This window comes from Heteronotia binoei, chromosome 12 (genome assembly GCF_032191835.1).
Source record: "Heteronotia binoei isolate CCM8104 ecotype False Entrance Well chromosome 12, APGP_CSIRO_Hbin_v1, whole genome shotgun sequence".
In the NCBI taxonomy this organism is placed as follows: domain Eukaryota; kingdom Metazoa; phylum Chordata; class Lepidosauria; order Squamata; family Gekkonidae; genus Heteronotia; species Heteronotia binoei.
In genome coordinates this window covers 67257907-67273508 of record NC_083234.1, presented here as the reverse complement: position 1 = coordinate 67273508, position 15602 = coordinate 67257907, and the positions used below count along the sequence as shown (strand labels likewise).

Genomic DNA, 15602 nt, shown 5'->3' with positions numbered 1-15602 from the left:
GCTGTGTAACTTGTAACCAGTGTTCCCTCTAAGCTGAGCTAGAATGAGCTAGCTCACAGTTTTTTAGTCTGTGACTCATACATTTTTGCCTTAGCTTAAAAGAAACGCCCCTAGATTAGAGCATTTATTCAGCAGCTCACAATTTTATTGCCAGTAGCTCACAAAATAGAATTTTTGCTTTAAAAACTCCACAGTTTAGAGGGAACATCGCTTGTAACTAACAAGGAAGGGTCCCCGGACAGCTGGGAACATGGTGATGTCACTTTTGACATGCACCAGAACATTGCTTGTATGCCCCTCATAACCAGCTTGGTCTGATGTTATAGAATGTTCACAAATATTTGATTAAAGGTAGGGTGAAAAGAGCTTTGCCCTGTTCCAACTCTCAGACATTCTGCACTTGGGGTAACATGCATATCAGAGGCTAAAATGCTTTGTTGCATGAGAATGCATATATGCATCCGTAACTCTGTACCCTATGTGACTGATAGGATTGATGTGATGGAATGCTCACAAATATTCAACCTGATATGAAACAGATAGACAGCATTAGAATGTTGGCAAGTAGGTTATCTAGGAGAAGCAAAAGGCCAGTTTGGTTCCAAATATTCTCACACAGAGCCTAAAGAAAATAGGGAGTATATTCTGTTGGTAAATAAGGGGAGGGAGAGAAGAAGGAAGGTTAAGGGTTACGTAGCTGTTTAGGGAGAGGAGTACAGAGGCTCATGGAATTGAAGTAGGTTAGTTTGATAAGTAGGAGCTTCAAAGAAGAATGCCATGAGAGCTAGGCAAAAGAAGCAGAGGGTTGAAGGAGATAGAAAGAGAAAGAAGGGCTTGAATGGGACTTCTTATACACCCTGGAGACCAAAGGGAATCTTCATGTTCAGATACAATGAACCTCTGAATACCAGTTCCTCATGAAAACAACCAGTGGTGGCTTTGGTCTATTTGTAGGCCTTCCAGAGGTATCTTGTTGGTTCAGTGTGTGATACAGAATCCTGGACTAGAAAGCATTTTTACCATAGAGTTTTGCCCAAATACCAATGAGGAAGGGTTCCCAGATAGCAGGGAGCATGGTGATGTCACCAGGGAGCATGGTGATGTCACTTCCGACATGTACCAGAAGTTACTTCACCACATTGCTGGTGATGCTGCTGAGATGCTGGTGTAGGCCTCCTGGGAGTCCCACATTCATTCCCCATCATATCTGTTGAAGTATCTCACAGAACAAGTGCTGGGAAAGAGCTTTTGCTGCCTCAGATTCAGGGAAGCTGCCACTTGTCGAAGGAGACAGTACAAAGCAAAATGGTTTCATATGTTTATGAAGACAACCCATAGCTTATTGGTGGAACACATGCTTTGCACACAGAAGGTTATTGGGTCAATACCAGAAGGCTTTTAAGTAGCTTGCAGCCGGCTGCTGCCAATCAAAGTAGACAGTATTGGGCTAGCTGGATCAGTGGTCTAACTTGCTGGCTTTGTATGTTTGCTTTTTTTTTTTTTGCTTCATTCGTCAGCTGTCTGGGGATTAAGATACTCTGAGCATAGGCGGAGGGCCCACTTCTTGCTGAAAAGCAACTCCCCCCGCCCCAGCAACCCCTCATGCATAGGGCATTTCTACTGTAGGGGAACACTGTTGCCAGGCAAGCTTGAACTGAAATGACATTTACAGCCAAACTCTTGATTTTACATTCTGTTGGAGGCAACCAGAGAAACAAACACTTGCTTCCTTATCCCTACCAGATTGCATTATTTTGAGCCTTCCTAAAAATTCCAAATAACACAGACCTTTTGACAGTGAAATATATTTTTAATTTTGCCCGGGCCTGATGGTGAATTATTCACAGTGGCGTGTCCCGGCTCTTGTTTTTACAACACAATGCTTTAAAATATGCACAGGCTTGTAAGGAGAGCTGGCGATGGACAGTGGTGCTAAGTGTTCCATCAGCCCCCGGTGCCGAGTGCAAGGGGAGGGGAAGCCACCGGGGAGCAGTGGGAGAGGGATGAAAGATTCGTCTTGACGGCAATAAAGGGGAAGATGATGCAAAGAGACCCTCCTGGGAACATGCATTGTTCATGAGCAGAAGTGTTTCCCTATATGGAGACTACGAGCGTCCCTCTACCCGGGATACACAACCCATCATCCCATGGCAGCCCGCAGCTTTCCACTCTCGTTAAAATAATGCAAAAATGACTTCACCCAAAGGGCTCGGAAATCAAAGTGCTGGAAGGCTCATCAGGAACGGCTGCCTCGACGCTGATACGACCTCCGAAGTCTTGAGTGCCTTGCGCATGCATGTTTTAGGAAGGTCTCGTGGCTCGGTAGTAAATCATGCATTGTGCATGCATAACAGCCCAGATTCGCTCCCTGGCAACTGAAGTTCTGAAAAAAAAAGTTCTCAGGTAGGAAGTGTTGGAGAAGAACTTTCCCTGCCTGAGACCCAGGAGAGCTGCTAGATCAGTATAGGGCTCAATGGACCAGTGGTCTGGCTCAGTATAAGGGGATACGTACAGGCATATATATCAGATCAGATGCATACAACCTTAGCTTCTAGGAAGGGGGTCTGTGGTTCAGCAGCAAGACACACGCCTTGCGTGCAGATACTCCAATGTTCTGGAGATCCTGTGCCAAACGGTTGCTGCTAATCAGAATAAGTACTAGGACAGCTGTTCCAGCAATCCCCCCCCATCAATCTATTTTATTTGTTTAATTAATACCCCATCCCTATCCCAATCTAATCTAATACTCCTCCGTACTACAATTCCTGGTTCACATGGCCTTTGTCCAAGCAAGGTCACATGACCCCCAGTATAGTTTATTTTTTTTTTGGGGGGGGGGTTAGTCAAAGAGGACCAGCAAAAAAGCTGGTTGGATTAATCCCTAGGTGAATTAATGGTCAGAGTCTGTGTAAGGCAATTTCATGTGTTACATCAATGAGTGTAGATCAATGGTAGAGCAGGTGTTTATAAGCACAAGGTCCCAGATTCAACCTTTAGAAGGAGCTCTGGCAGCGGCTTTTGGGGAAGATGCTGAAAATTTCCAAAGATGCTACCACCAGTCAGAATCGACAATACTGTTTAGTGGACCAATCTCCTGACTTAGTTTAAGGTGCTGTGGTTCTGTGGTAGAACATATGAACTTATGAAGCTGCCTTATCAGACCCTTGGTCCATCAAAGTCAGTATTGTCTACAGAGACTGGCAGCGCCTCTCCAGGATCTCATGCTGAGGTTTTTCACACCTACTTGCCTGGACCCTTTTTAGTTGGAGATATCAGGGATTGAACCTGGGACCTTCTGCTTACCAAGTAGATGCTCTACCACTGAGCCACCATCCCTCTCTTTGCATGCTTTGCATGCAGAAGGTTCCAAGTTCAGTTTCTGGCATCTCCAGTTAAAGAGTTCACTGGGGGAGAAAATGCTTTTTACTCCAGAAAGATACAAATTGCATAAAATAAGGCCAAGTTGCAGATCAGAGACAAAGGACATATGAATTTGCGTTCTACCATCAAATAATCATTCCCTGGAGTTTATGTTTTTGTGGAGCTTTTGTAGAGCACCTTTTACAGTACTGGTCTCCAGCACTGTTGCAAATAAACACATGTAAAAGAACATGTGGCCTTAGGGGTGGTGCCTTTCAGCTGAATGTGGAGGAAGCTGGTCAGAGGCAAAAACACACAACACCTGCAGTATTGTGCATAGATGCACAGGAAACTAAGAGGATCTGAGATCAGTCAGATGGGACAGCAAGGGAACAACTGGCAGGATGGGACCTAGCTAGGGTTGGCAGGTCCCTCATGGCAGCCAGCAGGGGACAGGGGTGGGCTTACTGGGAGCAGAATGTTTTATCCAGCGTTGCAGCAAGTTGTCCATACGACTTCCAGTCTCAACCAGAAGTGATGTCGGCACATTGAGGTGATGCTCTGGTTTTGGCGCAAAAAGTCTATGGCAGAATTAGCTTCTATGGGCCTACATCACTGCACGGTCACGTTGAAGTCATGTAGGCATGTTGCTAAAACTTCAGCTGCTTCTCCCTTTTGGGGGGTAAATCCCCCCCATCAGCTACAGAGAGGTGGGGCCTGACACCAGAGGACCCCTACATCCACCAGGGGGTCTGGCAACCCTATACCTTCCCCACACACCCCTGATTCTTCAGAGCAGAGCATCAGTATCCAATCGCCTCTGTCCTGAGCTGCCCACAAAATTTTGCTGAGCAATCCCCTCTGTGATTCACACCAACATTCTCCCTCCCCGCCCCCCTCTAATATAGTTCAAGGGCTAGGGGGTTGAAAATTGCTACAGATCTAGAATCAGGGCCTGAAGAGGTTGGAGTTTGAGGAGTGGAGGATTCACTTCAGTCTATCCTCCAAAGCTTCATCTGGGGAAACTGATTGCCGTAGCCTAGAGATCACTTTCCAGGGCTTTTTTTTGGTAGAATAAGCCAAGCAGGAACTCATTTGCATATTAGGCCACCACCCTGATGTCACCATTATTTCACACAGGGCTTTTTTTTTTTGAAAAAGCGCAGCAGGACTAATTTGCGTACTGGGCCACACCCCCTGACACCAAGCCAGCCAGAACTGCGTTCCTGCTAAAAAAAAGCCCAGTCGTTTTTAATTCGGGGGGGAGGAGCGGGGGGGGGGGTGTCTCTGGGACTTGCCTGGTGGTTGGCAAACCTAGCAAGCGCTCAGATAACCCCTTTCCATCCAAAAGAACAGAACTTCATTTCTAATCATCAGGTTCAAGCTAGACTACTGGCTTCCGAGAAATGAGAGGGCAAAACTGGGTTTTCAGTGGCTTATGTGATCTCCTTGTGTATGTTCACATGTGTGTCTTTCAGCTGATGAACATAAGAACATAAGAGAAGCCATGTTGGATCAGGCCAATGGCCCATCCAGTCCAACACTTTGTATCACACAGTGGCCAATACACACACACACACACACCGTGTGGCTAATAGCCACTGATGGACCTCTGCTCCATATTTTTATGTAATCCCCTCTTGAAGCTGGCTATGCTTGTAGCTGCCACCACCTCCTGTGGCAGTGAATTCCACATGTTAATAACCCTTTGGGTGAAGAAGCACTTCCTTTTATTCGTTTTAACCTGACTGCTCAGCAATTTCATCGAATGCCCACGAGTTCTTATATTGTGAGAAAGGGAGAAAAGGACTTCTTTCTCTACTTTCTCCATCCCATGCATAATCCTGTAAACCTCTATCATGTCACCCCGCAGTCGATGGAGGGGCATTTTAACCCTTTTCTGCCATTTCTTTTTGATTAGAACTGTCCCCCCACCCCAGTGCTTTGCCACTTATGGCAGGAAAGACTAGAGTCTTCTAACTTTTTCTTCTGTAGGGGAAAAAAATGACTGTAGGAAAGGATAACAGTTGGCAGAAAAGAAAATGGTAACGCAGACCCTCTCCTAACATTCTTTTACTGAAAATGGCAGACTTCTGCAAACGAATGTCATTGTTTAAACATAAGGAGATTGACAGTTTGTCTCCCACATATCATCCAGTCACACATCCTTTAGAGGGGACTACACATCTCAAGCCCCTTGATGGCTCCTCACCATTTTTTTTAAAAAAACACTACAACAGCAACACAACACAATTCAATTCAATTTTACCACATGAATGAAAAAGAATTGTTCTGAACATCCTGAGGCACTAAAGATCAGTTACTAATTGATAAAATGGTCTTACAACGTTATAAAAGGCAGAAAACCAACCCGAATGTTGTTTGGATTGATTAAGAGAAGGTATTTGATTCATTTCCTCCTACATGGACCCTGAAAACACTAGAAATGATAAGACATCAGCAAAACTGTAATAATGTTTATCAGAACTGCCGTGAGTAAATGGAGCACCAGGTTGATAGTGAAGAGAGAAGAAATTGGAACAGTTAATATCAAATGAGGAATTTCCCAAGGAGAGCTACTATCACTACTCTTCTTTGTCGTTCTGCTAATACAACTCACCATCAGTCTCAACAGCACAGACCTAGGATACCAGCTTTCAAAGACAGGGCCAAAGATTTCACATTTGTTGCATACGTATGACTTGAAAATATATGGAAAGTCATCATCTGATATTGATTCTTTACTAGAGCCAGGTTGGTGTAGTGGTTAAGTGTGCAGACTCTTATCTGGAAGAACTGGGTTTGATTCCCCACTCCTCCATTTGCAGCTGCTGGAATGGCCTTGTGTTAGCCATAGCTATCGCAGGACTTGTCCTTGAAAGGGCAGCTGCTGGGAGAGCCCTCTCAGCCCCACCCACCTCACAGGGTGTCTGTTGCGGAGGGAGAAGATATAGGAGATTGTAAGAAGAAGAAGAAGATGATGATATTGGATTTATATCCCGCCCTCCACCCCGAAGAGTCTCAGAGCGGCTCACAATCTCCTTTACCTTCCTCCCCCACAACAGACACCCTGTGAGATGGGTGGGGCTGGAGAGGGCTCTCACAGCAGCTGCCCTTTCAAGGACAACTTCTGCCAGAGCTATGGCTGACCCAAGGCCATGCTAGCAGCTGCAAGTGGAGGAGTGGGGAATCAAACCCGGTTCTCCCAGATAAGAGTCCGCGCACTTAACCACTCCACCAAATGTAAGCCATTCTGAGTCTGATTCAGAGAGAAGGGTGGAGTATAAATCTGCAGCCGTCTTCTTTTCCTTCTTAATGCAGTTTGGATATTCAGCAAAGATATAGTAATGGAATTTGGCCTTGACAAGTGCGCAGCGTTATCATTGAGTGTAGGAAAGTTCCTTGAACAAGAAGAAATCAAGGGTCCAAACAACAACAAGAAGATCCAAACTCTGGACATTGAAGAAGGATACAAATATCTTGGAATTTTGGAAGCTGACAATGCCAAGCATAGCCTTGCTAAGAAAAGTCAAACCAAAAGTAAAAGTAAACAACAAGGCACCTCTCGGGGCAGCAAAAGGGCAGAGGGATATCCAATGGAATCAGAGGGAAATCCAAGGGAATATCTATGCTTTTAAATTACCTTTGTCTCAGGATTGAAACAAGCAGAAATCACCACAAAGCCACTTTCCAGACAACCCAGGGAAATAGCAACAGGAAAGTGAATTGAACACTGAAGGGGAGGAAGTCAATAAAGAATGAAAAGGAAAACCCAATGGACATGCACAGTGAATGCAAGGCAAAACACCCGTGCATAATAGTCCTAGTATCCACAGTGTGGATTTTCAGCAGGAAAAGAGTGCGAGATGAGAGGCTTCAGCCATCCCTCTCCACTAGCCTTTAAGTCGCGACTCTTGCAGCTTCGTTCTGTTTTAAGAAATACGAGAGAAGAGCGGTTTCGTTCTGAGACCGTAATGGATAGAACGTTTGGAGTTGTGAGTTAAGTGAAACTAAGATGCAGCCTTGGTGCAGCTGGGGCATCCCCCAACTAGCTCTCCCAAGAAACTGGTGCATCAGCAGCAGATTTCTTGCCTGCTGAAAGAGGACCTTTCTTCCATACGCTCTGCTTGCTTATTTATCAATGAAATGAATTCTGCAAGGACACTCTTTCTCATCCAAAGGAGAATGACCCCTGAAGGGTTGCCCTGGAACTGCTCTGGTGCCAGACATTGGACTCTCCTATCCTCTCCCTCCTTCCGCCTGCCTCTCTTCTACTCTAAAGATAATACATCTCCTGCTATCCTCTGCGTTGAGTTCCTGAAAACAGAAAACAGCGCTGGGTGATTTCTGGGATGCACACACTCAGCAATAGAGTGGGCAGAGCTGAGAGCTAATTTGCAGGGAATACCCTGAAGGGAAGATGACTTTGAACGCTGTGCCCACTTAATGAATGAGAAATTAGGACTTAATAATGCAGCAAAAATCTGTTAACCCTTCCTGATTGCTGAGGCTGGCTCTTTCCGTGGCGATAAGCTGCTATTTTCTCTTCTAGTCTGGTCTGCCTCCACACATATATTTGAAAGTAACATAAAAAACACCGGAGAATCATAGGGGAAGGGGAGGGTCACCTTGGCCTGGCTCAACTGTATTTGCAACAGAAGTCCAAAAGCCTGCAAAAGTCCAAAGCCTGCAAAAGTCCAAACCCATCCTTTCTCTTATGACACTAGCCAGCCTTAGGACATAGTTTCACTGCTAGCCTGGTCAAAGATTCCAAACCTCAGCCGAAAATTTCTGCTAAGAGCCGTCTTCCGACCGCAGATTGCCAGACCAGCCGGTGTCATAAGAGGGGGAAATAATGATTTCAACTGAAAGGAGACAAAGACAGGTATGAAATTTGTCCATGGAGCAAAGTGATTGAACTTGTGAGGAAGGTCATGTAGATAGGTGATGGGGGAAGGGCTGTGGGTTGACGGGTGGGAAGGAGGGGTGTTTAGGGAATGTGACAGCAGACTAGAGAGTCCGGAGAATACATTACTTGGCACTTCAACTGCATTCATCCAGAGATCCCTTGCACTGGAATTTGGAAATGTGATCCCCCTCCCATCTTTTTTATTATATATATTTTGAATGCAGTTTTTGTTATGGCTCCTAACTAAGGCAAAACAAAAATAAACCAGCTGATTGAATAGACAGTGTGAGTTTCCCGGTCTCTTCATAATAAGGCACGAGGCATTTTAATGTAGGCTAATGTTAAGATTTAGGCTGATTCCGCACTCACCTTTCTCCGGGGCAGGCTTCTGTTTCTGGGAGGAGCAAACTGGCGATTTTGCACCAGTTGCTCCGCGCCGGCATCTTGCACGGGGCAAACCCGCAATCTGCCCCCGCCACAGTGTAAATCTGAAAAAAACAGGTTTACACTGCAGCGGGGCAAATCACGGGTTTGCCTCATGCAAAATGCCGGCATGGAGCAACTGGTGCGAAATCACCAGTTTGCTCCGCCCAGAAACGGAAGCCTGCCCCGGAGAAAGGTGAGTGCGGAATCAGCCTTATTATGATTTTAAGGCAGTCTTGTTCACCACACGGCTCAAGCAGCGCCTTCCCTGGTGTAAACCTTTTGGTTCACATGTGTGAAGAAAATGATCCCGGCGGCTTTTACAAGTACCTTGCGCATGTGAATAGGTTTCCGAGCGATAACAGCCACTGCTACCTGGAACAGTTTAAGGAGCCTGTGATGTGCAATCGGGCCATCGGTTCGCATGTAATGCAGTTGCTGGTGTCACATATTGACTACGAGGTTGAGCTCCGAATCGGATTAAAATCTACCTTCTGTATAGAGCTCGGCAGCTTTATGTCAACCCTCTTCAACATTACACCCTCCAGCATGTTCTCAAGGGCATTTCTGAGTGTTTCTAATACCTGTATTTCTATAGCAAGATAACTACCTCAGCTACCACATACCATTTCATATTGCTGAAGGCTTTTTTAGTGCACCTGGTCTACATTAAATGGGATAAATCTTTTTTTTTTTTTAAACCAGATTCATTTTATGAGATTAAATATCCTTGTTAGGATTACCAGGCCTTGGGCTTTCACCCTCAGAGTGAGGTTTTAGACTCAATTCTAGGGCCTCAGGGAAGCTGCCTGAAATCTCAGGACATCAATTAACCCCAGGCTTGCTATTTGCCTACTTGGGGTAGGAGAGCGACTGCCCTCTGTTCCTGTTGCCCAATGGCACGTTGGTGGCTGATGGAGGGGGGAATCATTGCCAGACAACAAAGTGTCTCTCTGCAGAAAACCCAGGCATGATTGCACATTATTCTAGGAATCACCAGAAATGCTATGCTTTTAGAAGAGGACGATATTGGATTTATATTCTGCACAGGAGATTGTAAGCCACTCCAAGACTACTACTACAATTTCTTCTTCTTCTTCTTCTTCTTCTTCTTCTTCTTCTTCTTCTTCTTCTTCTTCTTCTTCTTCTTCTTCTTCTTCTTCTTCTTCTTCTTCTTCTTCTTCTTCTTCTTCTTCTTCTTCTTCTTCTTCTTCTTCTTCTTCTTCTTCTTCTTCTTCTCCTCCTCCTCCTCCTCCTCCTCCTCCTCCTCCCTTTCTCTGAATCTCAGAGCGGACACAATCTCCTTTACCTCCTCCCCCCAACAACAGACACCCTGTGAGGTAGGTGGGGCTGAGAGAGCTCTTACAGCAGCTGCCCTTTCAAGGACAACTCCTGTGAGAGCTATGGCTGACCAAAGATCACCCAGCTGGCTGCACATAGAGGAGTGGGGAATCAAACCCGGTTCTCCCAAATAAGAGTCCACGTATTTAACCACTACACCAAACTGGCTCTTTGCCATAGATATCCTGTTGTTTCCTAAAGAGATCTGATATAATTTTTGAGATTCTCCCAGAAGTGAGGTAACACCATTGCCCACTGCACCCCCCCCCCGTGTCCGTGCTCCCCTCAGACTCCCATCTCTTATGGTAATTATTGTACTATTTGGACTTGGTAGGGTTGTCTGGGCCTGTTTTACGGTAAGGGTGGGCTAAAAATTGAATTAAATTAATAAATAAATAAATTGTCAACTTCCAGGTGGGTCCCAGAGATCTCCTGGAATTACAACTAATCAGACTACAGAGACTGGTTCCCCTGGAGAAACATTGATGCTTTGGAGAGTGAACTCTATGGGATTATCCAAATAGGCAGCTGTGTTGGTCTGAAGTAGTAGAACAAAATAGGAGTCAGTTGCACCTTTAAGACCAACTTCGTTTTATTCAGAACGTAAGCTTTCGTGGTCTTAAAGATGGTCTTAAAGCTGCAATTGACTCCTATTTTGTTCTATGGGATTATACCTCAATAAGGTCCCAAGAGCCAGTTTGGTGTAGTGATTAGGAGTGTGGACTCTAATGTGGGAGAACTGATTTTGATTCCCCACTCTTCCACATGCACTTACTGAGTGACCTTGGATCAGTTCTCTCAGAGCAGTTATTGAAAGAGCTCTCTCAGCTCCACCTACCTCACAGGATGTTTGTCGTGGGGAGAGGAAGTAGAAGGGAGATTGTAAATCACTCTGAGTGAAGGTTAAGGTATATATCCAATCTCCTCCTCCTCTTTCTCTCCCTCCCTTCCCCAACCTCCACCCTCAAATTTTGAACTATACCCCAACCTGTATTTGTCAACCCTAGATCTGGGAAACACAGGTTTGAATCCCCATTCTGCCATGGAAGCTTGCTAGATAACCTTGGACCAGTCACACATTCTCAGCCTACCCTATTTACAAGTCGTTGTGAGGATAAAGTGGAGGAGAGGAGATGATGTGAGTGACTTTGGGTCTCCACTGGAGAGAAAGGCAGGGTATAATTGATGTACATACACAACTAAGTATTTGGAGGCATGGATGTCGTCTTGCTAGGGTAAGATTTATTTAGTTAGTTCTGTCTGTCTGCCTGTCTGTCAATTTGTAGTCTGCTCTTTCCCATGGTGGGCTCAGGGCGAATTCCAACACAGTAAACCATTAAAACTGACAATAAGCAGTCTAACAGATAAATAGTAAAACAATCAGACAGTTAAAACACATTAAAAGATTAAAAATAAAAGCCACAGCTCAGAGTTAGTTCAAGGCAGCATGGATGGCGATTCAGTCATGGAAGGTGTGGGCATATCAATTGAGGCATACTTGTCCCAGCCTAGGTGTCCAAGATGTAATAGGAATATGCTGAGGGATGTCTTAGCAAAACTGGGCAGTTTGGGGGTAGCACTGTCTGGTGTAGTTTGGTGTAGTGGTTAAGTGTTCGGACTCTTATCTGGGAGAACCGGGTTTGATTCCCCACTCCTCCACTTGCACCTGCTAGCATGGCCTTGGGTCAGCCAGAGCTCTGGCAGAGGTTGTCCTTGAAAGGGCAGCTGCTGTGAGAGCCCTCTCCAGCCCCACCCACCTCACAGGGTGTCTGTTGTGGGGGAGGAAGGGAAAGGAGATTGGAGAACCGCTCTGAGACTCTTCGGAGTGGAGGGCGGGATATAAATCCAATATCATCTTCTTCTTCACTAAAATAAAGTTGTTAATCTGAATAACTGTATTCAGATGAAGCAAATAATGGAATTCAAAAGCTACGATCACAGACACTAAATAATAAACTTTCCATTCACTTTCAGTGCACTTCCCAACTGGATTTTACTGTGTGAACTGGCAAAATCCAGTTGGAAAGTGCACTGAAAGTGGATCGAAGGTGCATTATTTAGTGTGTGTGATTGCAACCAGTCTCCTAAGACTTCTTCACACCAGCTTGCCTGGCAAATTTACCCTGTCCTAAAACCTGGTCTGGAACTATGTCAGATTCTAGTGCCCTGGAGGTATAATCAAACATGAAATGGACTCCTGAATATTATAAACAGCCCAGCTACATTTTACATTTAGTGCTTATTGGCTGACAATAGACAGCTGGTTTGGGGCAGCTTGAAGCTGCCCTGAAAAAAATCAGCCGAAAATAGAGCACCTCGAAGCTTCCGGAAGATGCTTGGGAAAGGGGTGGGCCTTGGGCACCCAAGGTGCCTCTGGAACGCTCACTCTTCCTATCCGCAGCTCCCCGGGTGCTCTCCGGGTGCTTCCTGGCCTTCCAGATGGCTGGGGAGGCACCTTGGAGGCGCCCCAGCAAAAAAGCACCACTTTCAAAGTGGTGCCTTTTCGAGCCGGTTCCCGGCAAGCCAGGAGTGGGACAGGGGCAGGACAGGGACAGGAGGCCGATGTGCGCATGCGAACGTGCTTTTTTTGGTTTGCCTGCCTCTTGTCCATGGGGCGGCTTTAAACACCCATCTGTTCTCACCCATTTCGTCTCTATTGTATTGTGCTGATAGGATAAAAAAGGATAAAAGAGGGCATTTGTGTGCTGAGAGCTGTATGTTGGGGGCATTTCAGTCTTTTCTCTCTACTCCTGATTTCTATGCTTGCACTGTCAGTAACCATTAAAATGTGATGTCCCCCCCCCCCCCCCCCCATCTTTTGCATTTCAGGAGAGGAGGCTTTGACCATGTACATGGACAAGAGCCGACTCGACCGAAAGTCAGGCAATGCTACCCAGAGCGTAGAATCCCTTCACCAGCTTGCCTCCTCCTATTTCGTGGACCGGGATGGAACCATGAGGCGTCTCCATGAGATCCAGATCTCTACTGGAGCAATCAAGGTATGGCTTGAGCCACAATTTGAAATAGCTCAGTTGAGAGGGCATTAGATGAGCAACCTCTAAGTCAGATTTCTCAAACCCTTCTGAGCCTGTGGACACTTTTGGAATTCTGAAACAGCACAGCCACAAAATGGCTGCTGCAAAATGGCTGCCACAGGCGACAGAGCCAGCCACAGTACGACTCCCACAGCTTACCTTCAGTTGCACAGAGAAGATCCTTGTGGTGTAGTGTCATGTCATCTTCTGCCAAAGTAACATTTTTAAAAAAAAAATCTGTACAGACAACCAAATCTCCAGTACCTGGCCTTGCTCACTGTCTAAAAACACTTGGTGGGTGCAGAAAAGGAGTCAGGCCACAGTTGGGGACCCCTGGCCCCAATGGATTTCAGCAATCTTGAGTTGGGAAAAAATCTTTTAGGTCAGTGTTGGACAACCTGTTGTATCTCCTGTGGTTCAGTCCTAGGTACCTCCCATGAAAGGATCTCTGAGACCCTTTGGAAAATATTTTCTTTTCCTGAGACCCTGGAGAGGTGACGCCCATCAAAGAAATCAGGACCCCCATGTATAGATGAAATGGAGGTCTGACTTGGTATGATTGGGGATAGGTATTAGTAGAGCAGAGGTGCACAGTCAAGAAAGCATGGGGGAACTGGGCAGTTTGGAGTAGCACTGAAAACAGTATGGAATATTTTCCTTTTCAGTGAGAAAAACCTTGGGTGCTATCACACTGGGAAACTGGTGCAATATTATCTCAGCTTCAAATAAGCTGTTTGGGTTTGGACCATTTCTGGGCTATCAGACAGCCATCGTTGAAGCATCAGGATTACAACAGTGGTCTGTGCTCCTCAACAATAGACCCACCATGGAAAAGGGGATTTTTTTAAGTCCCCCGGTGTGTGCACTCAAGCAGAGAAGTACACAAGCGCTCCTTGGAACAGAGTTGGGGGGGAACCCAACCATGCCGGAAGTGGTTTGGTGCAATCTCACTGCTCTTCTGCTTATGAGTCATGCCAGGGCATTGAAACAGACAGTGAATATGTGACATAAATGCAATTCAAGGGGAAACTACCGGGATGATTCAGGTGGCGTTTTAATCCAGATAGGAGGCGTCTGGGGATGCAGTGAGAACAGGTATGGCTCAGAGGGTAGATGTGCTTGTGGGATCATGCACCTTTAACCCAAATGAGAGGTGTGGCCAGGTCGGGCCAAATCTCTTGTGTGAAAGCAATCCCCTGTCTTACAAGGCATTCCACTCATTCCAAATACGTAGCAAGTAAAAGTCTGGAGACTTTCTCCATTTTTCCAGTGGGATTTTTTGGAAAAATTGAGGGGAGCACTAAAAATCTAGATAATTTTGCAACAATTAATATTCTATAATAGGTTGAATGCTAATACATTTCTTAAAAGCTCAGTGTTTCCTGTACTGCAAAATTTCGCTTTAATGTCCAAGCGTGCTGGCAGTCCTTCCTACTACGGTGACTCTATGAGACCGTTGCTGCCCAATTAATATATTCCCTGTGGTTTACTAGCAGATTTGTTTTCTACTTTCAACTTTTATTTTTTTCTTACTTCTCAGACAGAAACAAATAAACGAAAGATGGATGTGCTAAGGTAGCATGTCATTTCCCTTGAAGAAAATGAAGATACTCGTATTTTTTTTTTTAAATTCTGCAAATATGCCAAATAGTATATGTTTATTTGCTGACTAAGTTGATCAGAAAAATTGGTGGGATAATAGGAAAATAAGTATTGTGTATGTTTCCATTTTCCCCATTTTTTTCCCCCTGAAAAAGGGAGGAAACATTCTTCTCCCCTCCCCCCCACCCCCCCGCCGACTTCAAAATTTCCCAAGATAAAGCCAGCAACCATGGTGGTGAGAATACAGACTTTTTGGAGCTTTTTTCATCAGGAATGCACAGGAACACAATTCCTGGTTTTATATATATATTATCGTAATTTTGAAAAAAGCCGGAAAGTAAAGGGATACAGAGTGGAAAGGGAAAAGGGGTAAAAATAAAACAAAGTCAACATTTTTTCCTACGTCATTAGAATACGTAATCACTCTTAGTCGTAACAAGTTTATAGTCTATCGGTTATACTAAATAGTTTGCTACTATACATTCAACCATATCAAAATATCCATTAGATAGTGCAACAGATAATATAACAAAGTCAAGTTCATTGTTGGATGGAATGGAAACCATTCATAAAAAGGTTTCCAAAGACTTTCTCCATCTTTTAGTAGTTTGCCTTTAAGACGAAGTGCAAGTATATCCATTTCTGCTGTCTCTAGTACTTTGTCAATCAAATCTTGTTTCTTTAGAGCTTCATGATGTTTCCAGAGTTGTGCTATCAAAAGTCTTGCTGCACCATATTGGATTACGGCGCATGAAATGTTACAAAAGAGGCTGAAAACACATATCCTTTTGAAACCAAAACTATTTTTATTGAACAGGAACACAGTTCCGGCTGGCTCGGCATCAGGGGATAAGGCCTAATATGCAAATGAGCTCCTGCTGGGCTTTTTCTACAAGAAAAAAGCCCTGAAAGAGACACACCACAAATAACAA

At 45.0% G+C, this 15602-nt stretch overlaps 1 protein-coding gene across 1 annotated transcript in view; it reads left to right on the top strand.

The window, feature by feature from the left end:
* BRINP1 (BMP/retinoic acid inducible neural specific 1) overlaps window positions 1-15602 on the top strand; it is a 199191-nt gene that overhangs the window by 149638 nt on the left and 33951 nt on the right. Inside the window, exon 4 of the mRNA XM_060251015.1 lies at window positions 12863-13032. Coding sequence (XP_060106998.1) covers window positions 12863-13032 — 170 coding nt within the window. The remainder of the gene's footprint in view (window positions 1-12862; window positions 13033-15602) is intronic.